Source organism: Pyricularia pennisetigena, chromosome 3 (genome assembly GCF_004337985.1).
Source record: "Pyricularia pennisetigena strain Br36 chromosome 3, whole genome shotgun sequence".
NCBI lineage: Eukaryota > Fungi > Ascomycota > Sordariomycetes > Magnaporthales > Pyriculariaceae > Pyricularia > Pyricularia pennisetigena.
Window position 1 is genome coordinate 6696641 of NC_043742.1, and position 26540 is coordinate 6723180.

The 26540-nt window shown below is 51.8% G+C and overlaps 6 protein-coding genes across 6 annotated transcripts; 3 read left to right on the plus strand and 3 right to left on the minus strand.

Annotated features, from left to right (window-relative positions):
• Positions 1–1510: 1510 nt before the first annotated feature.
• On the minus strand, positions 1511–3107 carry PpBr36_03579 (uncharacterized protein; the record flags this gene model as incomplete). Its single annotated transcript, XM_029890750.1, has 5 exons — positions 1511–1531; positions 1676–1795; positions 1875–1964; positions 2047–2765; positions 2978–3107. 5 exons carry the CDS (start codon positions 3105–3107, stop codon positions 1511–1513), a joined length of 1080 nt encoding a protein of 359 aa, XP_029753558.1.
• Positions 3108–5931: 2824 nt separating this feature from the next.
• PpBr36_03580 (uncharacterized protein) lies at positions 5932–7152 on the plus strand (the record flags this gene model as incomplete). The annotated part of the gene is made up of 1 exon (XM_029890751.1): positions 5932–7152. One exon carries the CDS (start codon positions 5932–5934, stop codon positions 7150–7152), a length of 1221 nt encoding a protein of 406 aa, XP_029753119.1.
• A 1070-nt stretch (positions 7153–8222) lies between these two features.
• PpBr36_03581 (uncharacterized protein) lies at positions 8223–9289 on the plus strand (the record flags this gene model as incomplete). The annotated part of the gene is made up of 5 exons (XM_029890752.1): positions 8223–8273; positions 8415–8567; positions 8638–8899; positions 8964–9092; positions 9156–9289. The coding sequence occupies 5 exons, from the start codon at positions 8223–8225 to the stop codon at positions 9287–9289; spliced, it is 729 nt and encodes a 242-aa protein (XP_029753120.1).
• Positions 9290–10338: 1049 nt separating this feature from the next.
• On the plus strand, positions 10339–16337 carry PpBr36_03582 (uncharacterized protein; the record flags this gene model as incomplete). The annotated part of the gene is made up of 7 exons (XM_029890753.1): positions 10339–10387; positions 10505–10653; positions 10743–11302; positions 12580–13063; positions 13145–13616; positions 13696–14058; positions 14162–16337. Exons 2-7 carry the CDS (start codon positions 10521–10523, stop codon positions 16335–16337), a joined length of 4188 nt encoding a protein of 1395 aa, XP_029753117.1. The 5' UTR covers positions 10339–10387; positions 10505–10520.
• Positions 16338–17503: 1166 nt separating this feature from the next.
• PpBr36_03583 (uncharacterized protein) lies at positions 17504–22002 on the minus strand (the record flags this gene model as incomplete). The annotated part of the gene is made up of 4 exons (XM_029890754.1): positions 17504–17547; positions 17634–21527; positions 21602–21789; positions 21929–22002. 4 exons carry the CDS (start codon positions 22000–22002, stop codon positions 17504–17506), a joined length of 4200 nt encoding a protein of 1399 aa, XP_029753118.1.
• A 2116-nt stretch (positions 22003–24118) lies between these two features.
• On the minus strand, positions 24119–25911 carry PpBr36_03584 (uncharacterized protein; the record flags this gene model as incomplete). The annotated part of the gene is made up of 2 exons (XM_029890755.1): positions 24119–24523; positions 24613–25911. The coding sequence occupies 2 exons, from the start codon at positions 25909–25911 to the stop codon at positions 24119–24121; spliced, it is 1704 nt and encodes a 567-aa protein (XP_029753115.1).
• Positions 25912–26540: the final 629 nt, after the last annotated feature.

Here is a 26540-nt window from a genome sequence, read left to right on the forward strand (position 1 = left end):
CCTCTCCTTTGGCTTTGCTCACCGGTTTGATCAGCCCGAGAAAAACACGAAACTGCCGGTGCCACCTCGTCACTGTCCCGTCGCCCGAACCTAGCTGTGCTTGACGAGCCTTCCCTTTCCTTTTCCTTTTTTTCTCCCCGCCCCCCTAGCCAAAATACGTTTCCCGTGACCACACCCCATCCCTCTTTTCGGAAGTCTAGCCACATTTTATTCACGATACTAACCATGAATTGTACTTTTATATTCTCGTCAGGAGTCTGGACACGAAGAGATCTCCCGATTGTGGATATTCATTCTACATGGCACAAAACATCTTTCTCGCCTCGTTAGTGGCATGCATACATGTCATCGCGAACGCTTGCCCGAACACATGGCCATCTCAGTACCCACTTTCTCCCGTGTCTTGCCTTGGCCTCGTGTGCATCGAATATTCTGTCAACCCGACGATCTTCCTCTATGTTTGGTCTCTCTAAATTTGGAATATATCCCAATGTTGATGCCAATGCGGCATGGTCCCAATCGATGTCGCAAGACTTGATGCAACGCCAGTCCCAAGAGGTGTAAATTTTGGAATAGATTAAGCAAAGCTGTCGTGAACAAGTAGATAGATACAAGTAGTAAGAACACAACAGCCTTTTTTTTTTTTTGTCCTGTCCCGTAACCGGTTCCCCATGCCCGAGAATCGAGAGACCAGTTAAGAAGAGGTACAAACCCCCCGAAAACGAAACCACCCTCCTACCAACTCAGACTACAGCCCCCAAAGCAACCCTCCTCCGGCTGAACTCCCATTAACTGTTTTGGGCCTCCGTAAAACCTCAAACGTCCCTCACAAACATCCGAGACAGGACCGCGAGGTTCCAAAGAAAACCCAAACCAGGTAGATTTCCTGTGGCCACCAAACCTGAAATCACGCAGGCCCCCCTCCGACGTGAGCCGACGCAGCCTAGATATAACTAAAACAACAGAAAACGGGCAGAAAAACGGTGTGATGGTGGTGGTATAAAGTATAAAGGTAACATAACATGCAAGGTATAGCCAACTGAACAAGGTGGTAGCTACATCACCGCCGGACTGATAAGACCAAGGGAAACAGGACAGTAGAGGAAGGAAAAAGAGACGAAAGAAAAGAGGAAAAAAAAATAATAATAATAAGGAAATCAGTGTGTAGCAGGTGAATCATCGCCATGTAGTCTGCCCATCAGCTTTTGTGACCAAATCTTCGCTGGTTGAATGGAAGCGTAACGTGCCAATATCAGATAGGTAACTTCTGAACCCGAAAGGAAAGCGTGCTAGTACAAGAAAGCACTGCCGACAAAGATCCTGCTTCGAGCAGCTGTCGAGAGTCTAGTGGCTTTGTGGCAGTATAATTAGGAGACCAGGTAGAAGTTGAATCTCGTAGCTGGCTGCTTGGAACGTTTCGAGATTTTGTTTAGCTTCCCCCGGCCGGGTTCTTTGTGGGGTATCCAGAGTATAGAATAGAGATCCTTGGGTATTCACTGCCATTGTGTGCTCAATATGCCCAGATCTTGAGCTGTACAGGAGTAGAAGGATGGTATGTTAGCAAGTGATCAACAGCTTTCTGAAATCCAGAGAGGCTAGCCAGAAAAGCGAGGGCTTTGTGGGTGCTCGTGGTCCTCATCCACATAATTGGCCTGCAGGCGCAGAGAAAACTTACCAGAGAATCCCATGAACCAGTGCACAAACTTATGCCATCATTGCTCACGCCCAGACAGCTGACACGGTTCTCGTGACCGACCAAAGATCCGACCTTGTCGCCACGGGTGATATCCCAGACCTGAAATTACATCCAGTCAGTAAACATCTTCCAAGTGCAAACCTCACTTGCCCAGACTGGGTTCTGCATGTTAACTCACCTTGCACTCAAAGTCATCGTAGCCGGCAAAGAGCAGCCTGCCAGAAACCGATGTCGCAACAGATGTGATTCCGCAGAGGATAGATTCGGACTAGAAGAGAAATCGTGTTAGTGTCACGGAACGGCTTCAGGCTGCAAGCTGTGTTTCGAGGAACCTGAAAAAAAGCACTGACTCCATAAACATTGAGCTCCCGGTCGGCACGTATATCGAAAAGTCGGCAGGTGGCATCATCCGATCCCGTCACGAACGAGTGGCCGTCTGGGAAGAACTGAATGGCGTTGATGTCTGACTCATGGCCGGCGAAAGTCTGCACTGCCTTTCCGGCACGGATATCCCAGAGCTTGGCGAAAGAATCGCAGGCACCGGAGATGAAGGTGTTTTGGTTCGTGGGGTTCAAGCTGATGCTCATTACATCACCCAAATGGTCGGCGAACTCGATGACTTTGGTGCCTGTCTCGATATCCCACTTCATGCACGTCATATCTCCTGAGGATGTAAGAATGCTCCGGTCGTTGATGAAGCGACAGCACGAAAGGTAGCCGGCGTGACCCGAGAGTTCGCGAGCTACCCTTGTCGGACCGTCTCGGTTCTGATTGAGGTTGTAGATTGAGCAGATGTTGTCCAGACCACCGCACGCTACGTAGTTTCCGCTTGGTGCATAGGCGCACGTCATGACCCAAGACGATCTTAAAGGAATGGCGTGAACCTTGTTCGTTGTATAGGCGTCCCAGATGATTAGCTTGCCGTCCTGAGATGCTGAAACGAGGTGTCTCCGGTCAGTGGACCAGTGCATGGCGTAGATTTTTGCGAGATGGCCTTTGAGGGTTCGCTTGGCCTTCATCAGCTGGTTCTTAGGGATCGGCTCATGTGCTTGCTGAGCAACTGTGCGGACTGTAATCCAAAGGCATTCCAAGTCAGTAAACAGCGCAATGGCAGCAAAAAGTCTCTTGTCTGATGGTCCGGTCGGGGAGGAGCGCCAGGGGCTTTCATGGCTGGTCAATTGAGCCAGTAGCAAAGAGCAGCTCCAACCGGCGACCGTGTAGAAAATTTCCCAGGCGTGAAAGATAATGATGATTCTGTCGCGGGATTTGAGATTCACTGACGTGTTGTGTCGGCAAGCTCGTCCTTTTTCCTCTTGATCCGGTCCTTGAGCGTCTCGGCCTCGCGACGCGCCTGCTGGATGCGCGCCTGCATGGCTTCTGGCGAAACCTCATTTGACCGTTGTGAATCCATCGTTGGCGCCCGTTAATCGAATGCAGCGGTCGGCACTGGCTTGTCTGGTGGATGACGATGGATTGATGGGATCGTGCGTTCCGAACTGCTGGTCGGAGCTGAATTGAACTGGCGGGTTTCGCAGCGAAGAGATGGGAGATTGGGAGGGAAAAAGAGGCGATGTGAAAGTTGAGGACCCCAGCTACCTGACCTAACCAGAACTGGTGAATACCTCCAGAAGGGGGTGGTATGGAGGGTAAGCTAAGGTACCCAGTGAAATGCCCAGGTTGTAGTGCCCATCAAATTGACCTGCAAGATTCCCTGCGAAAGTGGGTGACAAAATTACAAGTACAGTACGGCACAGCGCCAAAACCTTGCCATTTTCCTAATCAGTCAGTCAATGCTTCGCCTAGGAACGAAACTGATCCAATACTGTTCACCAATCTTGATTCGTGAATACAACCTGCTCTCCTTCAGCTTTATCCTATCAATCACGCTAAAATAATACCATTACATGCCTGCACAATTATGGCAATGTCAGACCGTTCGTGCTAATTTTCTTGCGTGTTTTTTGCATTACGTTCTTGGATTTCCCACTCCCATTTGCCGGCGCACTTACTCCTTTGGTGGTGGGGATCGATTTAAGATGTGGATCCCGAATTCCCCAGCTCTTTTCACTGAACAGGGACGAAGCAGCCCACAGTTTGATTTCAACTGTTGCGTTCTACGACTTTTTTCCAGGTCGATGCTAACTGTTCATTTCCAGGTTGATTGTTATCTGCACAAGTAAAAATACCTACCTTCCCTACACCCACAGTGCCCCCCCCCCAATATCTAGGTAGGCTGGTATTAATTACTCGGCTTTAGTAGAAACTACGAATACTGACGAACGGCCTCTGGGTCAATTTATGGCGTATTCATGTCAATTGAGCAGAAACATATTTGGTAATATGCAAGTACTTCGTATGCATCTGCATCTGCCACGCAGTACATATGTATGTTTACGAATCGCAATCTCGGCTTGATGAGCGAACGGGATGCTTCCCATGGGATTAAGAAAAAAAAAGGAGGTGGGTGGACTAAAGTTTAGCGGGTTGTGGAGATAACGCCATGTTACTGGTAGAAGCATCGATGACTTGAAATTGAGCATCCATTTTCGGCGATCCACAACCCCCATTTCTTCGGGTTACATATGTTCCTGGTCGACGGGACGATGCGATGCAATCTGTCTTGTCAGGCCAAAAGCTGTCTGTCACTAGCCCCTACCCCACCATTGATTTGCCAAGTACATCTGAAGTACGGTACGATAATAAAGGTGGAAAGTCCAAGAGGACAGCGCATGGTAAAGTAGATGTGTGACCGACTCCCATAATTGTGTGACAATCCCACTAAAAAGTACGTCTAAATAAAATCCCAATTCCCAATTGTATGTGAGTCGGGGCCGAATGCTTGGGGTTTGTGATACGGAATACGATTCACTTGATGTTCTGAACCAAGGCTCAGGCGACGAGTTTGGTTATCCGGCCGGGTCCCTCCTATTCTCATATTAATATGTATAGAATGCCAAAAATTCCACCAAGCAGACAGGTTATAATCGAGACATAATCATCAAGAGAACCAGTAAACTTTCCATGCTATGCCCCGTTTTTTTCTCTTCACCGATAAACGTAGGTGCAATCTATCAATCATATTAAGTCGATTTCCGACTACAACCGACAGATCCGGCAACCCTGCGATCCGCTTCAGCCGTCCGTGCCTCGGTGTTTTTCCTCTCCCAAACTCCCGACTTGACGGATGATTAGATAAGCTATCCTTCGACTCGGGTACGGCAGCAAATGGCAGGTACCTCAGGTTCCAGCATTGGCCCCGCGGTTCGATGTGCTAAAATAATGTGGGTCTGCTAGCTGGGGTCAAATGACTGACGTACGTAAAGCCGCGAGGGGCGACTATCATGTTGGCTACCTTAGTTGCTTAGGTACCTTCCCTTTTGTACAGTATCAACGTCCTTACACTATCAGTCGCTGTTCAAATCCCACGTCTTCTCGTTCTTTAATGGACAGTGAAATGGTTTGAGATCTTCGACCAAAATTAAACATTTGACTTTCTGGCTCAAGCGATTGCAATCATCACCGAGTCATAAGTGTTTGTTGACCGGCGTTGGGCAGGCATGCACACACCTTGTTGACGCCTCTCTGCAACAAGCTGGCCGAGCACACTTAACTTACCCAACTAACGTTAGTCCTGATCTAATCAGGCTACTTACCTAACAAGGTACAAGGCAGTGCGGGGCAGAAACAAGCACTGAAGAGAGCAGCCAACTACCTCACATTCATTCGTAGTTGTAGCGCTGTCTCGAACACTCGACCCTTCTCTGACCAAATCTGACCAGTTGGGCCTTTGAATAAAGGACACAAAACTCCATCACACACTCTCTTCTCATTTACGAGGCACTGCCATATCGCTCAAGGTAGGATTTGTCTGCTTCTACTTGATTTCTTCAATCAAGCGACAGCATCTAAATACATCATCGATCGCTAGGCAGCCGTATTGTTTGCATCTGATGTCAACTACACTTGTATGCCTGCATCCCAATCCGAGATAACCCGGCAACTCCGTTACGACTGCGATTTCTGCGCCACTGCTCGACTTCTTCAGTCAACTGGACGCCAGAAAAGCTTCCGGAACTAACGCCTATACTCTTTGAACGGGTGGTGCTCAACTCTGTGGTGAAAGTCAAGCTTGGTTCGCCAGCGAGGAAAACAAAAACCAAAAAAAAGTCACAAACTTGCTTGCCAACAGTTAGGAGTCGGGCGGGCAGCATCAAACCTGACGCCGCCTGCGGCTAATGTCTGAGCCCTCGCGAGGATCGGCATCCGTCCCAACTCTACGATTTCCCAGGCCCCAGGGCAACCAACGTCTTGCCAACTGGATATCTTCTAGTTCTCCAGACATCATGGCGCAGGCCTTCTTCGTAGACGAGGACGGCGCGGTCGACTCGTACGAGCTTATCAACACTGACGGCGAGACAGAATCCCAAGATGGCTTGACGGCCGGCTCAACAGCCAGCTCGTTGGATCTTCTTGCTCGCCCGAGCGACGACGAGAGCCTTTCAGGCGCCGACCATATCTACGAGTACGAGACTCACGACGTTAATATCCACATTGATGAACCTCAGGACTATACAGAGGAGGTAGAGCAAGCTATTACACATGAAGATGATGAACATGAATCGGAAGTCGATCTGGTTACCCCGGCACAGACGTTGAAGATTGACAAAAACATTGAGGTCCTGCCCATCAAGCCTTCAAAGGTCATCGAGCCTCAAAAAACCACCAAGCAACAGAGTGATGACAAATACACCATTATGGATCATATTCGACACTCAGCCCAAACCCCAGACTTTCTCCACAAAGCTTGGATCGTGCTGGCTGTCCTTGCCACTTTGATCGTTGTTGCTACTTTCAATACGATGGGAGCCGCGCTTATCCAGTCCCCTATCAAGGCTTGCGAGCAGCCCATTTCAGGTCAAATCCAACAGGCTTTGATCACAACAGCTGCAGTCAAGCCCCCGACGACCATCACTACTACTGTAACGACCACCTCCACAGTATTGCCCCCAGCCTTTTCAGATATCGCCAAAAAGTTAACTGGTTCTGCGGAGGGGGTGGCCAAATCGGTCGAGGAGACCTATCTGCCGGCGCTTTTTGCATACGCCACCAAAATTCGTGGGGAAGTGGCAGACTGGGGAAAAACTCATGGGTTGACGGGTGACGCGCTCGTCAAAGCTCGGAACGAATTCAAGGATAGGGTTACTCCCTATATTCGAGTTGCCGAGGACAGCGCCAACAACTTCAGAATCAATGTATTGAAAGCCCAAATCAAGTCTAGACTTGTTTGGCTTCAATTGCGAGGAGAAATGGCCGAGTACCAACGTTACCAGACGCAGGCTCGAGATTACCTCAAAGCCAAACATCATCAAATGCTGACGTTACGAGCTTTGCGGGACCGGAAGTCTACGTCCACTTCCCGATGGGGAAGGAGCCACCTGCGTCATATCTTTCATTAGCCATGGATACACATCATACCGGACAAGACAGACATTCACGGCGTTATCAGGGTCGGGGTTGCGATGAGGCTGGCTAGGCGTTGGGGCATCTATTTGTCCTCTTTTTTGGGTTGTTTGTTTGCTACGCATATCATGGACTGTCTATTTTTTATTTCCTTAGTTTTTTTTTTCGTTTTTCTTTTTTTTCATCATCCCCTCTCATCTGTTTGGCATGACATACATCTCCAGCTTTTCATTTTACTACTGTGCTGGAATGTATATTATGTGGGACACGAGAGACTATGTTGACCGACTACCTTCTGATGTGCCAGTATCCTAGCTAAATGGCCATAATCAGGACCTGCGATCTAAAGTTGCAGGCCGAGTTAGACGGAAGTATAGCACCAACGAATTTTGAAATCTCATGAGAATTCGTAGATAAAAACCGAGCCCAAGTCACCCTGCCGTAAATGGTAATGGTTGTCAATGTAGTGACACGTGACTTGCTGGAGCCCCTCCCACTACACCCAAAAATTCCTTGGCAGATTCGACCCCCACCTACAGCCCCTCCAAATTAGGGGTGGCCTGCCCTGCCTGCCAGGCATATTAAACATTGCTACTGGAAGACTAAGCGCGGCGGGGAAACTCTGTGAGATTGAAGGACGTGTTTGGAATACGACCCAGGCACTAAGGTACCTGGCCTATGGTATCCATCCCAGAGTGCCCACTAAAGAGGGGCAAACTGTTGATTTTGTTGTTATTCGTAGTGATTCCCTCGTTGCATACCTACCTGCACACACTCTGTAACCAGAGCACATACGAGCAGCTTTGCTTCTAAACCGTTATTTGCCAGGCAGGTGAGTAGCAAGGAAAGTCTCCCCCTATCTACCGTGTGTCATTTGACATTGGTGCTGTTTGCCTCGTCACCAAATTCCCCACATGCCCCTCAGTCTGAGTACCATCCCAACACCCTTTGCTGCATGCAGCAATTTTTCGGGCTGACCACCGAGCTATCGATTTTTATAGTCTCTCGAATTCAGTAAAGAAAGAAATCATAGCATCGCAACATACCCCTCATCTGTAATCTTACAATGTCGAGCACCGACGCCACCAAGCCCGCCGAGGCTGGCAAGCCCGAGGAGGTAAGTGATGACACTCAGTCCTTGGGATATTGTTGGCAACGCGGACTTTGGAGGTAGCGGCGGATGATTTTGGGACATGATTATTCGTCGATATCGTTGCGTCGGATCAGAAAACTGACCTACAGTATCACATATGGACAGACCAAGCCAGTCACCTCGGATGCCGTCTTCTCCATGTTCGGAGGCGGCGCAAAGAAGGAGAAGAAGGAGGAGGAGGATCGTGGAGATGTTTCCGGCAGCGCCAAGGCCCAGCGTGAAGCTGCCGCCGCCGCCGCTGCCGCTGCCGGTGACGATGTGAGTTTTCCTAGAGACAACCGCCCAGCCAAAAAGACATGCAGCTGTTGACTTATGGACCATGAATCAGGATGACCAACCCCCCGAGTCCGAGGACGTCCACTTCGAGCCCGTCATTCGCCTTACGGAGAAGGTCGAGGTCAAGACAAACGAGGAGTCAGAAGAGCAACTTTTCAAGATGCGCGCGAAATTGTTCAAGTTTGTCAGGGACACAAGCGAGTGGAAGGAGCGCGGCACTGGCGACGTCCGGCTGCTGAAGCACCGTGAGAACGGCAAGACTCGTCTGGTCATGCGCCGTGACAAGACCCTCAAGGTCTGCGCCAACCACTACAGTATGTTTAAGCCATTGCATCTCCCACAAACCGTGGAGGGGTCGGTATACTGACAAAGTTCTAGTCGTTCCTGAGATGAAGCTTTCGCCCAACGTTGGCTCTGACAGGAGCTGGGTGTGGAATGCTGCCGCCGATGTCAGCGAGGGTGAGCCCGAGGCTGTGACCCTGGCCATCCGCTTTGCCAACTCTGAAAGTGCGTACAGATATAAATTTGTGTTTCCTTGGTTGAGCCGACGCTAACGGTGCTTACACTCAGACGCCAATTCCTTCAAGGATGCTTTCCTCAAGGCCCAGAAGGATAACGAGGTCTTGTTCGGGAAGTCGGAGACTGCGGCGGAGGAAAAGAAAGAGGACGCCAAGACCGAGGACAAGCCTGCAGAGGCGTCATGAACACGTTGACCTGCGTCCTTTGGGGCTTTGCCCATCACTACGATGGTGACTTTAGCTTACTCGGATAATTTGACTCGCCACTACAGGGAGCCTCGAGTCTTCATGTTACACTGAAAGCGCACCAAGGGCAAACCACCCTGTCCGCCAGCACCCCATAAGACACATCACCCACCAAGAAGAACAATCACTACCCGACCCCATAGTTTATAGGCCGTCAGCCTTAGAAACCCAGGTGTAATTCACCTTACCTGCTGCTTCGCAAGGCTGTCAAGTGATGGCTTGGCCTGCGGTTGCCTATCCCCTAAAACAATAAAAGCCAGTCAAAATAATCAAGGACTCTTGAGATTAATGCTGTCAGTGACGATCTGATGCAAGATCGATTTATGCCCACTGAAGGTCCCAACGATGCCTTGAATAATACTGCGGGCTTCGTTGATATTGTAATTGCCCCCTTATAGTAATGAGTATGAGCCAAGACCGATACCTCTATCCTGAGATCACAGTACTGACCGCAAATGCGGGCTGGTGTATTAAGGGTAAAATCTGCCTTGAAATCTAAAATCGAATTCAGTAAGAAGGTAAGGTTTACCGTCGCTAGGCGTGGAAATGAACAACAAATGGGCAACAGTTCCAGGTTTAAACTGCCGGTATGGAATTGATGACCCTAACCCCAGTACCCCGTACCTTACTCAGGTACACCCCTGTAGTCTTTAAATCGAGACGCGTGCGCCACTACACCAGAAAGGTGGCTGGCGCGACCGATGACGCCTAGTTCAGTGAGGCTCACACTCCTCTATCCTCACGCGCATCACGTCACAACGTTCAGCCAAGCAACCGGTTTGTCTCTTCGCATCAATTCTTGACTGAGGAAATTAATCAGGCACCGGAGAAATCGCGGTTGATTGCACCGCCATACCATCGCATCACAGTATTGTTTTGAGTCGAAGATAGGCAAGATGATTGTCGAGGTACGAGATACAAGCGTCGCGTGTTGCGAAGGGGGGAGCTCCTGTCCACAATTGTCGGAATGCTCTCAGGTTGACACGTCAGATTCTCGATTCAGCGTGAGATCAAGCTCGTTACAGAGCAACATAACATGTAAGCTTCATGAACGCGTGGATGAAGAGCGGGCGAATGTGAAATGCATATCTATTCCCTAAACAAGGCCTGGTTCTCATACAGTGGCACGAGCCTGGGGCTGACAGCATGTTCTAGCGACAAGCCTCCACAGATGGAAGGATTCCCGATGAAGGAGTGGTCAGTAGAGATCTACCTGCTGGATCAAAATGGAAAGAAAGTACCCGCCAAGTGCTTCACAAAAGCCGTTTACAACCTGCACCCATCGTTCGCAAACCCCACACAAAGTACGTCACAAAGCGACAGACAGATAGAGAGACCGGACGCCTGGAGCTATAACGAAGCACGAGATGCTGACAAGTATGGTCCGCCACAGCCTTCACTGAGCCGCCTTTCCGTTGCTCGAATGAGGGATGGGGCGAGTTCGAGATGACAATCGACCTCTATACAACCGAAAAGGGCGGAAAGCAGACGGTGGTGCACGATCTGAACTTTATGAAGCCAACGTACGATGTCACCAAAACGATCACTTTCCGCAACCCCTCGCAACATCTGCAGACGCTGCTACGTGACTCGGGCCCGCTGCCGACGGACGAGGACCGAAAGGCGCGTAAGGGCGCGGACGGGGGCAAGAAGAAGAAACAATGGGACCTGGAGAAGTTGGCAAGCGCACTCACGAAGCTGGGAGAGGATGATTTGATTCAGGTGATCCAGATGATCCACGACCACAGGAACGACGATACCTACGTCCTTAATAACCCCGATGGTAAGCCTTTCACAGCCGGTCCCGCCGCTGCCTTGATGGGTGCCGGCGCTAATGCAGACCTTTGTGTGTATTTGCTGACAGAGTTTTCGATACGACCTGCAGCCGGGGAGTTCTCCGTGGATTTGTATACCATGCCAGACAACCTGACAAAGATGTTGTGGGAATTCATTGTAAGTTTTCCACGCACCATTTACCAGCGTCGCAAAGATATGTGGGTCATATTACAGGAGGGAGTGTGGCTGACATGGCGGACCTCGTAGTCTACAACGGATCAAGGACACAGGCTCAAGTAGGACCCCATGTGTGTTGATTTGGCACCAAGGCAGGCCTAGGTCAGTGGGAGACAATAATGCTTTGTAGTGACAGATTGGGATCGCATCGGAAATGGAGTTCAGGGTTCCTCGTCTGGCGAAAAAAAAGAAAAAAAAAAAGAGAAAAAAAAAGACAAAAGCGTCCTAATAGCTAAAGAAACATTTGAAGCATGGCTGAACAGAGGCGATACGAAATGGTATGTACGAGGTAGTTGGTTTCACTTAACCCAGCGATTCGACACCTCTTCTGTTCCCGTGACAGAACTCGGAGTTTGAGGTCAAGGATTGGGCTCAGTTAGCATTCTGCTGTTTGATTATTGGTGGCTTCATGCCCTTTTTCTTCTTCTGCTGTTTCTATTTTTGTTCTTTTTGCTTAGCTAGTACTTGCAGTGTTTGACCTGCGCTGGTAGGATTCGCACATGACATGCTCCGCATTTTGATCCAGCGCCACATGTTCCTCCTTGGAGTCTCATGCGATATTCCCCCAGCTTTGACAAATGCCATATCCAGAACTTGTTTTAAGGCCAATTTTATGCTCTGGACTCCAAGCTCAACACCCTGTAGGACAAGGCATTAGTACTTACTGATCCCATTGCAAAAATTGGCCCGAACAGGAACAGATGTGCCAAGTGCCAATTGCGACCCTATACCTCTAATTGCATGGGACAAAGACGGAAAGAGTTCGATAGAACACATTGCAGAAAAAAAGGAGAGGTCGTTCTAGAGTGGGTCTCGGCGAAGTCTTACGAACATAACCAAGCAAGCCAGGCCTACACCTACTCCTAGCTTCTGTCGTACCAGTAAAACATGGAGACTTGTGACCCCGGATTTAAACTGGGGCCGTGCATGTATTGCAACAAAAAGCATCCAGCCTGAGAGTCCCCGCCCACCTCTCAAATCCCCCCGCTCACCACCCTCTCTCGGTCGGCGGTCAAGTAAACCGTAGCAAACCGAGCTCTTTAACCTTACGGCTTTCCACCCCGCGCGGCAGTAATTGAGTCGCGCGACCCAACATCAGCCCAGCGAAAGGAGGAAGCGGACGCCGAGCGCGGTAAGGTTGGGGTGGTCATTGCCCTTTATTTATTTTTTTTCCCCTTGCGGTTATCGGCTTACTCGTCTGGGCGGCGATGGCCCAGTACGCAGTCAAGTCCGTCGACGATTGGGCGACGCACAACACCGCGACAGAGGCTGGGGCAACTGCAAATTTGACCGCTACAGACGCCAGCCGAAGTCGGGATTCAGTTTCCGCGACAGTCCAAGAAATCGAATCGGATTCCGTCGCAAAGAGCACAGCAGCAACAACTACAACTCCAATCGACAATAATATTAATCGCGCTAGTAAAACGACCACGACCACCACCGCCGCCGCTGACGACGATGCCTACAGAGGCCGTTCGCGCTCCCCCGTGACCGCCAAACCTAAACCCAACGCCATATCATCTCCGGCCACTCAGAGTCAGACTGTACAGGCTGCTCATCAGCAAAGAAACCAACAAAACCCTCCTTCAAACCCGGCCGATCATTCGTCGGCCTCACCAGCCACATCTGCACCAGCAACCGGCCCTGCAAGTGCCGGTGGTCAGCAGCCTCAACAACACCGAAGGGTTTACCAAGCATGTAGTATGTAAAAACCGCACTGCTAATCATTGATTTCATCCCTTGGCATATAACCCAAGCAATTTCTGAGACCATGTCATCTAGTCCCTTGCCGCAGGCGAAAGGTCCGTTGCGACCTCGGTTCTGTCGACAACCCCCATGACCCGCCCTGTGTTCGCTGCCGCCGTGAAAGCAAAGAATGTTACTTCAGCGCTACGCGCCGCAAGCGCAAGGCTGACGACGAGGATCTGTCCGGCGCCGAAGACGACTACGTTCTCCGAAATGGCCGTAAGCGTGTTCACGAAGGCTCTCCTCCGATAGACCGTCGCATGTACTCGGACGTGCCGCTCACTCCAGGTGGCTCGCAAGGCAGGACACAGCCTCTCACGCGTCCTCGTCATGGTTCCGTGAGCAATGACGGCAAGCGAGCGGGTCGTGCATCAGGGGCTGGCCTAAACAGCCATGCCGATGCTCCCAACACACCACTCGAGAATATGGAGGCAAGGACGCTGATGCGTCGGGAGGTTTACGGCCCTCATGATGCTTTGGACCTCTTGTACAAGGCCGCGACCGATAGGTATGTGTAATGGTAATATTGAAAGGCGGTGTTGCACTTGGGACTGGACCAAAGAAATACTAACACCGACCCCAAGTAGCCCGCATAAGCTCGGCGAGGCAGAAGCGAACACTCGAACATCCCAGACCGCTACCGCGGCCTCTGTCAACTTTCGTGTACCAGCCTCCGAGTCTGCCACACGCCCGGTACCCGCACGTGACATTGGCAGGAGACAGAGCTCTTTTTGCGATGAAGGTCGCCAAAGCGGCAGTCAGCAGAGCCGTCGTACGGCCGCGCGAGGAGAAGCTGCTGTTGTCGATGGCCCTATCGATCCACAGCTCACTGCAAAACGTGATGTGACAAGCGATCCAGGATATACAGATGCCTTGAAGGCCTGGGCTCGTTTCCGCTTTGTGAGGGCCGGGTGGTTTACAGCACACGAGGCCATTGAATACATTGACTAGTATGGCTCTCTATCATTCTCGATCCTTCATACACGCGAGATGCGTGATACGCAAGCAGAATGGCACATGCTCTTGGTGGCGATGTACTGACAAGTTGCTTAGCTACTACCATTACCTCTCACCACTGACGCCCATCTCACCTCCGACTTTCAAGAGTCCTTCAACCCACTTGACACTGCTTACGGAAGAGCCGATACTCACGGTTACGCTGCTTACCATTGCTTCACGCTATCGACAGGTACCAGGCACAGGCGGTCGCTGTCGGTCCCAAGCCATTCATGAGCAGCTTTGGACGTATCTGCGAGGCATGATAGAAAGGGTAGTGTGGGGACAAGAAGCATTCGGAGGCGGATTCTGTGGCTCTTACACCATGGGTCACGAAGAAGCTCAGACTTCGAGCACCGCACCATGGAGAGGGCTTCGGAAGGGCAGTCTGAGGACCCTGGGCACTATTGAGTCACTCCTGATTCTGACTGAGTGGCATCCGCGCGCACTTCACTTTCCACCCGCAGAGGCTATCGACGAGCTGATGCTGCCTTCCATTTACGATGGCCCTGAGCCGAACATGGGCCCGGACGGCGCTGCTCAACGGCCGTCGGCGACCACAGGCGTCGGCGGGAAGCGCATCGAGAGCTGGCTTGAGCCCGCGTGGAGAAGCGATCGTATGTGTTGGATGTTACTCAGTACGGCGATGGGTCTCGCCTATGAGCTGGGTGTATTCGATGACATCGAAGAGCTCCTGGCCACAGGCGCCATTGCACGGCCTGAGTATGAGGATGAGGCTTACCGTCTTCGAGCACATCGAATTAAGCGACTAGTCTTGGTATACCTAAGTCAGCTTGCCGGCCGGCTTGGCTGGACCAACATGGTTCCAGAGAATCTGCGCAAGTCAGACTCTGTCCTGGCTCCACGTCGGCCGGCGTCGGAGGGGGCAACTCCTGGCACCACTCTTTCCGCCATCTCGGGCTCCTTCAACTACATTCCTGACCTCGAAATGGACGACCAGATCATTCACTGTTGGGCGGGAATCAGCCACGCCATGTACATGGGCAATGAGAAGCTCTTCCGGTCACGCAAGCACACCACGGATATTATACAGAGCGGTCGCTACATCCAACTGCTTGAGGATTTTACTCCCATGCTGCGGGAGTGGTGGCGCCAGTTTGAGCGCTACCGACTACCGCCGTACATACGCCACATCCTCACCATCGAGTACGAATACGTGCGCATCTACATCAACTCACTGTCGCTTCAGGCCGTTGTAGAGCGCTGCACCAACAATGCGAGCAACGCAAGTGGCCATGGGAATGATCAGCTATCCCCTCAGACCCAGAACTACTTTGGAAAGCTACCCCTCGGTCATTTGGGTGGTTTCGGCGTGCAAGACCAAGACTACGTCAAGGAGGTGGTGGATGGGAGCCGGAACCTGCTTCGAGCTGTTGTTGATGGTCTCTTGCCCAACGACTACCTCAAGCATGCTCCTGTGCGGACCTACTTCCGCATAATCAGCGGTGCCATGTTCCTGCTCAAGACTTTCGCGTTGGGTGCCCCTCGCTCCGACGTCGAGATCTCCATCGCGCTCATGGACAGGACCGTTGACGCCCTTCGTAATTGCGTCGTTGATGACGTCCATCTCGGTATCCGCTTCGCCGACCTGCTCGAGACCCTGACAAGCCGACTACGCAATCGCTTCATCCATGCTCCCACGCAAACCCTCAACAGTCACCCCATCCCGGGCGGCTCATCAACCGACAGGCTGAGCCCGCAACCACGCGTGGAGGCTGGCATGGCAGACACTACTATGAGCGGCATGCACGGCGGTCAACCGATAAGTAGCCACGACGTCGATACATGGCTGAGGCCCAACGGTCAAGGCTCCCTGGCGTCGCTGTCCGCCGCCGCGGCCGCCGTTGCGAACCCGCACGGCTTGGACCGGTCCACCACCCCGGCAAACATCTCAGCCACACCCTTCGAGATCAGCGCCGGCAATATTCCCTACCCCGCCGGCCAGGCGTCCATGTTTGCTCCCTCGACGCCGGCGGTCAGCGGAAGCATGGACCACCATCACAACCCGCTCCCGGACAACATGTTCGGCGATCCGTCTGATTGGAACAACTCGAGCAGCGAGATGTGGTACCTCCCGACAGGGCCCGCCTTCTTCCAGAATATGGGTGACAGCGCCGTCGCCATGACGGCCGAGGGTGTCAACGTGGGCGGAATCGATCTGCTTGAGTACATGGCCATGGACCAGTTCCCAATCGAGGGAAGCGGCTTTTAGTAACATGGAAGGAGCAAGAGGCTGGCAGATGAACAATGGTGCCCCGGTAACAGTCAAGGCTGTAATATGGATCTGATTTTTGGAGGCGTTTATGCTGGGGTATCTAGTGTTTCTTTTTTCTTTTTTTCTTTTAACTGCTCATGAGTTTTTTTTTCCACGGATTTTAGCGTTAGGCATTGCAGGCATGGCGGAGTTTTGTGTTTCAATCGATGAGAACTAAAAATGAACCTCCAATCGTGGTGGCGTCCAGTATATATACAAGAAAACGACGGTGGGCGGGTTGGATATGAAAACATTTATCATCAAGATCAAAAGTGCCCTACGTTGTTTACGCAGGTATCCAGTGTGGCCGTTACGGAAGCAGGGATTTCTTTACAAAGCGTAGTATCGTTTAAAGCCATGGTTATGGCATCACATTAGATGTTCCATGTTACAACTCTTGACTAGTACAACAGACTAGATTCTAGAACCTGAAATGAAGTAGTATCTAAAAGTTGTGGTGTCTGAGGTATATATAAATATTTATATGTATTTAAAAAAAAAGAACTCGGTCCACAAAGAAAACGACCGTGATGGGAATAAACTAAAACAAGATAGGGAAAGGCCTATGTCCCATTCAGTGAGTTGGGTCAAGGATGCTGAGATCACACAAAAAGTGGTGAATGTGCTTTTTCTTGGGTTTTGAGAACAAGCAGATTCAAAAGGAGGGGGAGATAGAGGGAGGGTTTCTGGTGATCTTTGTTTTTTTGGAAAGACGGGGAAACAGGCTAGTGCTAAGTAGACAAAAGAAAGCAAAAGGTGAACAAATCGAAAGAAAAGCATCCGAGTCAAGATGATGCGTGGTGGTATCAAAAGGTATCTTTGTGTGGTTTCCCCTCGTCAAAAATCAGACGCCGGTAGGTATAAGCACGGAAGATGACTGCCCTGAGACAAAAAAAAAAAAAAAAAAAAAAAAAAAAAAAAAGGGCATTGGTTTTACGCGAGCCGACCAGAGAAGGAAAGATGTGACGGGGAGACAGAAGAGAGTTTAGTCAAGGAAATTTGGAAGAGACCAGATGGAGACATGTCGCCGATAATGAGGTAGGGAGTGAGCGGGTTGGTTTAGAGTGATTATCGGATATTGATAACACCCTTTTTTTTTTTTTTTTTTTGGATTACTTTTGGCTTCATTGTCCGAAAGTCGTATGATTACGATGGGCATCTTGCAGGGCTAGAACACAGAAGACAAGATAATGTTAGGACGATGGTGTCATCTTTGGGCAGGCTAGTCTTGGACAAATAATAAGGGATACTCACCACGGAGAGTGTTTAGTTGACCGGCGCGGTCCTCACATGCAATCTGTAGGCTTGAGCCCTCGAGGAAATCAAGACAAACGCTGTTAGGGAGCTCCTGCTGCTCCATCTCGGGGGCATACGGCAAGCGAAAGTCACTCAGGTGGTAGCGCTTGATGCCATTCAGCGCCGTCGTGTTGGTGGCAGTTGCAGCGGCAATTCCCTGCACTGCACTAAGGATCAGGAAGCCCTGCGAGTCCAGGCACATCGTACGGCGCTTCCAAAGGAGGTTGTCGGGGAACTGGACATTCACATCGCCCATGTAAGCCAGCTGCGTTGGCTGGTGGTGGTGGGTCTGTTGCCCTCCCGAGAAGAAGGAGCCATGGTCGTCGCCGTCGTATTCCTCCTCGGCGACGGTAGGAGACATGACGGGGGTGACTGTCTTCCGGCTGGAGCTCAAGGAGCTTGATAGGCGTCTGATAAACCGACTAGCTCTGCTCTTTTTCTCGGTCGCCTTGACACTCTCATCTCCAGAGCCGCTGGCCTCGGGGCCATTGCTAGGCGACATGACAGTAACGGGGGGGAGATCCCTATCTTTGCTGGTCGAGGACCGCCGGCTGGAGATGCTCAAACGTCCCGAGATGCCGCTGCTTTGGTGCACCGAGGGTGGCCTGGATGGTGAACGGGACGCATTAGGACTGGCCAGAGGACTTGGGCTCAGCACAGCGCTGTGGAGGTTGTCCGTCGATGGAGATTTGCCACCGCTGAGCACACTGCGGCGGCGGTCCTTGATGAAATCTTTGACGATGCTCAGAGAGGAGCGCCTGCGAGGATTACCATCTTCACCGACCTCATCTCCAGCTCCATCACCGCCAGTGCTCCCTGCATCCTCGGATTGGGACCTGCGCTTCTCCTTTTTTGACTGCCGACGCTGCAGGAGAGTCTCCTTGCGTGTTTCCACTGGGGCGACTGCCGTCTCTTGCGACTCATCCGAGGCCTTCTCGTGGTCAACCACCAGAACCGAAGGCTTCAGGTCCAACATCGATCCATCATTCGTATCGGCGCGTGGCTCGGTCACTCTGGGAAACTGCTGGCGAGGATCCCTGACGATACGGGCCGTCACCTGAATAGAATCTGGCCTGCCCCTGGGCAGGTTCCCGCCCTCAAAAACCGACAGTCTGCTGGAGATAGATCCAGACCTGTCCCGGATGCTTCCTGCCGTCGTCGAGATGTCTCTCCCGCGGGACCGAGGAGGAGATGGCGTCGGGTCCTGACCCAGGGAGGTTGCCCGCTCTACAACCGATGGGGCCCGTGAGGACGCTTCGCCACGACCAATCGACGGTTGCTGGCGAACGGCAAAGAATGCCGACTGTGGCCGCTCTGTTGCATTCGAGGAGGGGAGACCAGCGGCCGACAGCTTCTCCAAAGCCTTGATGCGCTGTGAGATGCTGCTGCCAACGCCTGTCTTCTTTGACAGGAGATTTGCAGCAGACGTTGACGCGACTGATGGTGAAGGCGAGGGTGGTGCTGTTCCTGAAGATGACCCAAACCTGTTCAAAAAGGCAGACCCTGAGGATGCTGCCCTCACGCCCAATGGTCTGTCGCCATCCCCAGTGGCCGATAACAGGGAAGGGGGAGCACGGGCGGTTGGATTCGATGCAGATCGCATGCCATGGTAGCCTTGAGGAGTGCTGGTCCCAGAACCAGAGGGCGAGTCCATGGCGGCGGTCATCGGTCTTATGGCGGGTCCAGCGGGCCCGGCTGGAGAATCGGTAACTGAGCTGCTAGGTATGCCCTGGCTGGTGATTGGCCGAGGACTCAACTCGTCGGTGTTTGCGGCTGCTGGAGCAGCTAAAGGTTGTGTGGGAAATACTGGTGTGATTGGAGACTTGGAGATGTTCATAGGGCGGGCTTCCTGCAAGGTCGCCGTCTGCAGTTCATCCATGAGATCCTCGTCATCGGAGAGATTGGCTGTCTCGATTCGGATTGGGTCAATGGATACCTTTCGCTTTTGTTTCGACAACCCGGCAGCTGAACCAGATCTATGCTTCTCGGGATCTTGGTTTTCCTTCTCATCCTCTTTCTCCCCTTGGTCGTTGATGGCAATGGTTGGAGTGTCGGGGGACCTGCCAGACGGGCTTGCAGGCTCTTGCTTTACTGTCGAGAATTTGGACTTTGGAATGTCAAGCCGTGGGCTTGTTGATTCAGGTTGTGAAGGGATGTGTTCCGCAGCAGCATTCCTATCGCTCCCTACTGTTGTCTCATTGATGACAGCAGATGCGAATTTTGATATCGGCAACTGCACAGGAGCCGGTTCCTCCAGCTCTTGCCTGTCAGCAACCTGACCCCCTCTCCCAGTGGCCATAGCTACATCTTTTTGCTCAGCTCCTTCGGAAACCTCTGCGCTGGAACTACAAGAAACATCAAGTGCGCCGCCCAGAACGTCTGGGTTGGCTTGATCTTTATCAGCAGCCTCAGTCGGCTTGAGTCGGGCCTGATCCAGCACAGTCTCTTCTGTAGCTTCGGATACAGACGAGGCTTTCGTCGAGTTTCCAAGGTCTGAACATCCCACTATCGGCGAGGCCGGATGCGACGAGTCGGTATGCGCATCCGATACTGTCCCTTCCCGAGCCAAGGAGGATGAGTTGTCGTCACCTGACTCTGTCGTCGCCGCTGTTGTCGCAGGGAAGCGATCATCTACAGCCAAGCCTTGCTGTCCGTCATCCTGTGTAGTTCCAGCATCGTTTTCCGGTTGCTGATTAGGACTTTGGTTGACAGGTTCTATTGGTTCAGCTTCCGTCGCAGGTGTGGTTTCTGGGGACTGCTCAGTGACAGAAGGCTGCTGAGCTTCTGGTTCTTTGTCGGCTTGCTGCGGCCTGTCAACCTGCGGTTGCTCCTCCACTTCTGCAATCGAGGAGTCCGCTGCGTTAGGCTCTGGATTCTCCGCCAATGGCGTCTGACCGACACCATCCGAATCTGGCCATGCCGCCTTGACGTCTGGGGCGGCATCAGTCTCAGCTACCTTGGCATCTGCAGCCACCAACAGAGCTTTTTGCTTCTTCTTTTCCCTCAGTTGCATCGCCTTCTTCAGCCGTGACTTCTCCGGGCTGTTGGTATTAGGGTACATCGACGACTTAGCAGAAGTAACCGAAACGGCGCCAGGAGTTAACGGCGCCTTTACGAATATCTTGGATTCTGGTATCGGAGGTGGCTGTATGCCGCCGCTGGTGTGAGGCCTAGTTGGAACCGCGTTCGGCGTATCCCGAGCACCGGATCCAAAAAGCTCTTGCACAATGGGATGTGAATTCTCGTCCATGGATTGTCGCACCATGGCGGGTTTTTCCTTCTTCTGCATCTTGAAGCCGGCCGGAAGGGCAGAAATGGGCCGAAAACCGCTCAGGGTCCCGTTGCGCTGCCGAGCATTCATGTCAAGGGACGGGCGCGGCCCAAGCTTCACTTTGGGCTTGTACGAGTACGGAGAACCAGATCCGTAGGAATCTAGCTGGCTATACGTCTCTAACGACTTTGTTGGAGAAGGCGGGCGTTCTGGTTCCGCTCCGACGAAAGGCGGCGGCTCAACCTTGCCAGAGAACTGCGACTCCTCAGGTGAGGAGGCAAGTCCGGAGTCGAGAGCAACAGGTGGCAGCTCAATGGACTTTGGCCTACTTTCGTCGTTCTCTTCATTGACCACAGACTGGCGCTTGCTTGCTCTTTGTTCCTCCTCCTCCTCGGCAATTTCCATAAGGCGGCGGCGACGAAGAGAACTGGTAGACGAAGACGTGGAGCCTGATGCAGTGTGTAGAGAGCATGCGGCAGAGAGCTTGGTATCCTTTAGCTCCTTGGCATCCGCAATCTCAAAAACTGTATCATACGGCGAGAAGCGCTCGCATATCGAGTCGAGGTGGACGGTTACTCGGGCTGTGATTCATCCCACATGTTTGTGTTAGCAGAACTGTGAGGTTGACCCTTAGATCTCAAGAGTGGCAACGAACCTTGAACCAGCCGCGAGCAGTCCTCGGGGAGATATTTGATGATTACATTTCTCCTCCTATAGCGTAGAAAGCCGTACAACGGGGATGGATCCTCGTACTGGGAAATGGCGTTGCGGATCTCTACTATTCCACCGTTGCCGCGACCAAGGAGCTCAAGCACATCGCGGCCGGCATACTTAAGGACGAACCTGTTTGGCTCATAATAACAGAGTTAGCAAAGAACCGCTCAAGGGGGGAAAAGTACATGTTGTTTAGAGCCCAGCTAGAACACGAGGACGAGCTCCTGCTGGGGAGGGAAATGTGTATGTTGAGGCAGGCGTGACGTACCATCCCCCTGGCTCTGCTGCGGCGGTCTCATGAGCTTCCTTAATTTCGGGAGTGTCAAGGCCGTTCAAAGACATCTCCCTTCGCCGTAGCTACCAGTTGCAGCTAGCTATAGACGAGGAAGATGCACGCGAACAGGTTATTGGGAGCTTCGTATGGTTCGGCTCCTAGTGGTGTTCCAAGGTAAAGTTGGCGATCGCGGCAAAGAAGCAAAGTGATTTCGGTGCAAGCCAATGCGTCGACTGGAACCAGCCAGACGGGCAAGCATCCCAGTCGGTTATAGTGCTGGCGTATGCTTCCGGTCGTCTCGGGTGCTTGTCCCTCAAAACAGTGTGTATCCTATAGGCCTGCTTCTGCCCATAGCTTCACCTGGGCAAAAAAAAAAAAATCCAGAGATACGTCGTTGCAGAAAATTCGGACTTGATCGTAGGGCGGTAGGGACCCTTATCCTCGGCTCGGCAACAGGGGGGGCCAGAATGATGCTATGGTAGTTGCTTCCTCTGCGCCAGCCCGCGGGTAGGTTTGGAGATGCGGCCGGGGGTAGTCGAATGCTGAAAAAGGTAGACTTGGAGGGACTCTTCTGGGCGTCGAGAGGAAGAGGTAGGGCTCGGCCGAGTATTGCGATTATCGGCAGTAGCAATTGGGAAAGTCACAACTTCGCTTGCTTACTTTTAACGACCGGACAAACTTGTGGGGACGGAAAACGGGCGGCGGCAAAAGATGTCGCCTGCAGAATCCAGTAAACCAGACGGCACGGGTACGTTCCCGCCGTATCTCACAAGAAAGAAAGAACAGAGAGAGAAAAAAAAAAAAAGGAGTATAATAAAATTCCTATGAGCCTTCTTGGCGGGAAATTGTGGACATTGGCTCGCAAAAGAACTGAATTGAACAAAATACAGTTTTAATGAGAGATGAAATACGATTTTTAGGGGTTCTCTTTTTTTCTGACCGAGATCAGATCAGATGGCTGAGTAGTAAATTAGTGCCTGGTAGCGATACGTAGCATCCATTGCTTGCACGTACGTACTGTACTGTACGGTTCAACGACCATGGAAGCCCACACGACAAGTGCTGCTGGGGCCGGCCAGGATCAGGACTTCTTTGGGCGGCTGGGGGTCTGCAACGACATGCACCTGCACAAAGTCGACCGCACTAGCAATTCATTAGTTCCGTTCTAATGCTAGGGGTAAGGTCTCCAGCGCAGACTGGACCTGGAGGACTGCTCCATTCAGTCAAGGTTCCAGTTATTCCATCACAGGATTGGTTCCCCATCGTCAAGACCGGCCGTCGAATCATGGTCCACTTTCTCCCTTTCCCCTACCAGGACCAAGCACCCCCACTCCTCATATTGTAAGGGTCTGTGCGGAACAGCCCAATCATCAACTTTCGGAGCTGTCAGTGCTTTCCTGCCATTCATCGGAGGAACAGACATTGCGGGCATCATTAGACCAGCAACTTCCCGCCCAACCTAAATTAACCACGGTAGACATTTAATTAATTGTCTTTTGTACCTTAAATCAAGCTCACCTCCTATTGTCCAATTGTCTAGTGTATAACTGCGTGCCAACCTCCCCCGTCAACCGATAATATGCGCAGCACACCACCATTTTGCATCTGTCCACGTTCGTCTCTATGGCCTATCCTGAGACTTGCTTTCCGTTCCTTACGTCGTCGATCTTGTTAGCCAAGGGACCCCTTTCCAGCCCAGAGTCCGGCTTTTGTCGTCAACCAGGATGACCACTGCTGACCCATTGAAGTATGAGGCCAGTTCTTCAATCCTGAGACATACTCAGTAGTAGCAATTGTAACATGCACCTGATTTTACTGCATGTGTCTGCATGTTTGCCATAACAGTCCGGCTATTTAAAAGAAATTTCTTGTAGGAGGATGGAAGCTCACAGAAACGGCAAGCCAATCCACCTCACCAACCAGCCAGCTCAATGTCTATGCCGTAAAAGACTAGGCTATCCTTGCTCTGCATAGTAGTAGGCTGGCTTTAACGGTGACAAAACGTGTACAATTTTTCCACACCACAGTCACATTCGTAGCGTGTCTCCCTTGGAATTTACTGCCGCCTTCCAACCACCTGTGCCACCTACTGAATACGAAGAGAAGCAAATCCTGTACAAAATTCAACTACACGTATTCAGCACCTTGATCAGTGCGGCGCTATGCTGGCTGTTCCATAGTTTCTTAGGAAGATGTGGCCGGTTGGCTCGACTCATCAACCTGCGCTTTCGTGCCACCAGATGAGTCCCCTGCTGCTGATGCTGTTGTGGCTGCGGCGGCCGCCGCCGCCGCCGGCTCCTCGCTAATCGAAGGTATAGGGTCATTGCTCCGGCCGGCGGTGTTAGTGGCCAATTGAACATTCCGGTCTGCCTCGCTCGGTTTGCTAGCCGGATCACCCTTGGTGGCAGCGTCTTTGCGGGAGTGCCCGTCAAGCACCGCTTGCTTGTCAAACCGAACAATCATGCAAGACAAGTTATCGGTGCTGAATCGAGCAAGCGCATGGTTGACCAGTAGCTTCGCTGCAGCCGCTGGGTCTTCGATATTCCTAACCTGATCAACAGCCTCTTGATCATCGCACACGTCCCAAAGCTGCGCATTGTTTAATATTGTGTCAATAACACGATGTTCCCTCAGACAAAAAAAAAAGGGCCTATCGAAACAAGTTGCAATTAACTTACTCCATCACACGCAATGATCAGAAATTCGTCCAGTTCTGGCTGGATCACAGTTTCGGTTGTATAGGGATGTCCCGTGACCAATTCCTTCATGTAGGTGTCGCCGAGGGCTCGCGTAACAGCAAGCACGCCATTGACACGATTGTTGAGTATCAAGCCGCCAGCATTAGTTATGCGCCTGCCTTCATTCTCGTCGCTTCCCTTGTGATCATACGAGAGACGGAGAGCTTTTCCGGATCGACAAAGAATAATACGAGCATCGCCCACATTAGCCGTATAGAGCACACGTTGTTTCGTCACGGCTGGCTTGGGCCTTGGGGGCGCCGCGTCAGACGCACGTAGGCTGGAACCGTCGTTGGACTTTCCGTCCTCGGGCTTCAGGCCTTCATCTGGAGCCTTGGCGGCTGCAACAGGCTGAGAACCAGTGGCGGACAGACTGCTAGGCACTCGATCCTCCCAACGGAGCACCGCTATTGCAGCCGTGCAGCCGCTATTCTTCACAGGCAGCTTTTCAAGCTGCGCATCAACCGTCGTGAAGGTCTCGTCAAGAAGCTCAGGGATTGGCACGTTGGGCTTCTTGCGTATAGTCTCTTCCAGGATGAGATGCAGTTTTTTGCCACACCAGTCTGCGGCAAAGGTGCCAGCATGACCATCAAAAATGGCAAAGTAGCCATTATCAGACTCAACAATCTCATCCGTCGGAGTAACGGCGGTTTTTGTTTCGCCGTCAGTCGCATTTGAAGAACTGGTAGGTGTCGCTGCCGGCGTATGGAGAAAATTGTAAAGAAATGCGTGGGTATCTTCCATAGTACGCCTGCATTTCTTGTTGCGGTCCTCCCAAACGCCAACGCGGAAAGTCGACTTGGGTCCAGGCAACGACTCTCCGGCCGAATTATTCTGTTGGCCCTGCGGTACTGCGAGCGCCGGGTCCTGCTTGCCCAGCTTCTGCAGTGTAGTCTGCACAGACGATCCATTGTCGGGATTCGAACGACTGCTACCCTGACCAAAATTGAGTGTGTTCTTTGCGCTGGCGAGCAGACTGCTTGCCTTGCTGCTCACGCCGCTGCTTCTCCTCTTCTTCTGCTCGGCAGCACCGGCAGAGTCGGGTGGGCTGCCATTGCCGCTCCGTTTCTCCCTGTTCGTGGCCTGCTCGGCAGCTTTGGTGGGGCTGCTGCTCAATGTCGACTCGCTCGCGTCCGGCGACGGAGACTTGCTCCCTGGCGCAGGAGTACCTGTCGCTGGTAGATTCGAAGTTGCGCTGGTCAAGGTAGGGCTGTCCGCTTTCGAGGAGCCGCCAAACATTCTATTCAGCAGACCTCCTTGAGTGGAGAGACTGCGCCGTTTGTTTCCTGCCAGGTTGGTTGAAATAGAAGCGACCGCGAAATATGAGGGAGCGCGATTTGTAAGGAAGTGAAAAAGGTTTGATGAACTCTGGCTGTTCTTGGCTACTTTTTGCTGATTTCGGGATGTACCGGTCGCATGGGACTGGACGTTGAGAGGCGGGCTGGCGTCTTCGATACGGTGGAATAGACGATTTGAGGCGTTCCTGCCATGTACAGATTAGTAAGGGAATTGTATGCGCTAGGTACCCACGCAGCTAGGTGGTAGGTAGGCAATAAGCAGGTAGAAGGTAGCTCCGGATTCCAGACATACGCAATTGCAAGAAGCAAAGGAATGCAGGTCCGAGTCGGGGCCTTGTGGCAAGCTGCGAGTGGAGCTGCAATGAATGCTTTTTGGGTCACTGGGACCTTGTTGCGAAGACAAGAGACTTTGCCTTAACCAAATAAGTAAAGCTAGAACAACCGAATCCGGCTGCACTTTTTTTTTTTTTTTTTTTTTTTTTTTTGGTCTCCTGATTAAACGGTACCTTACTTGGGGAAACAAAACCTGGTGTTTTCGGCGCGGAGAGCGCAATGTCGACAGAATAAATG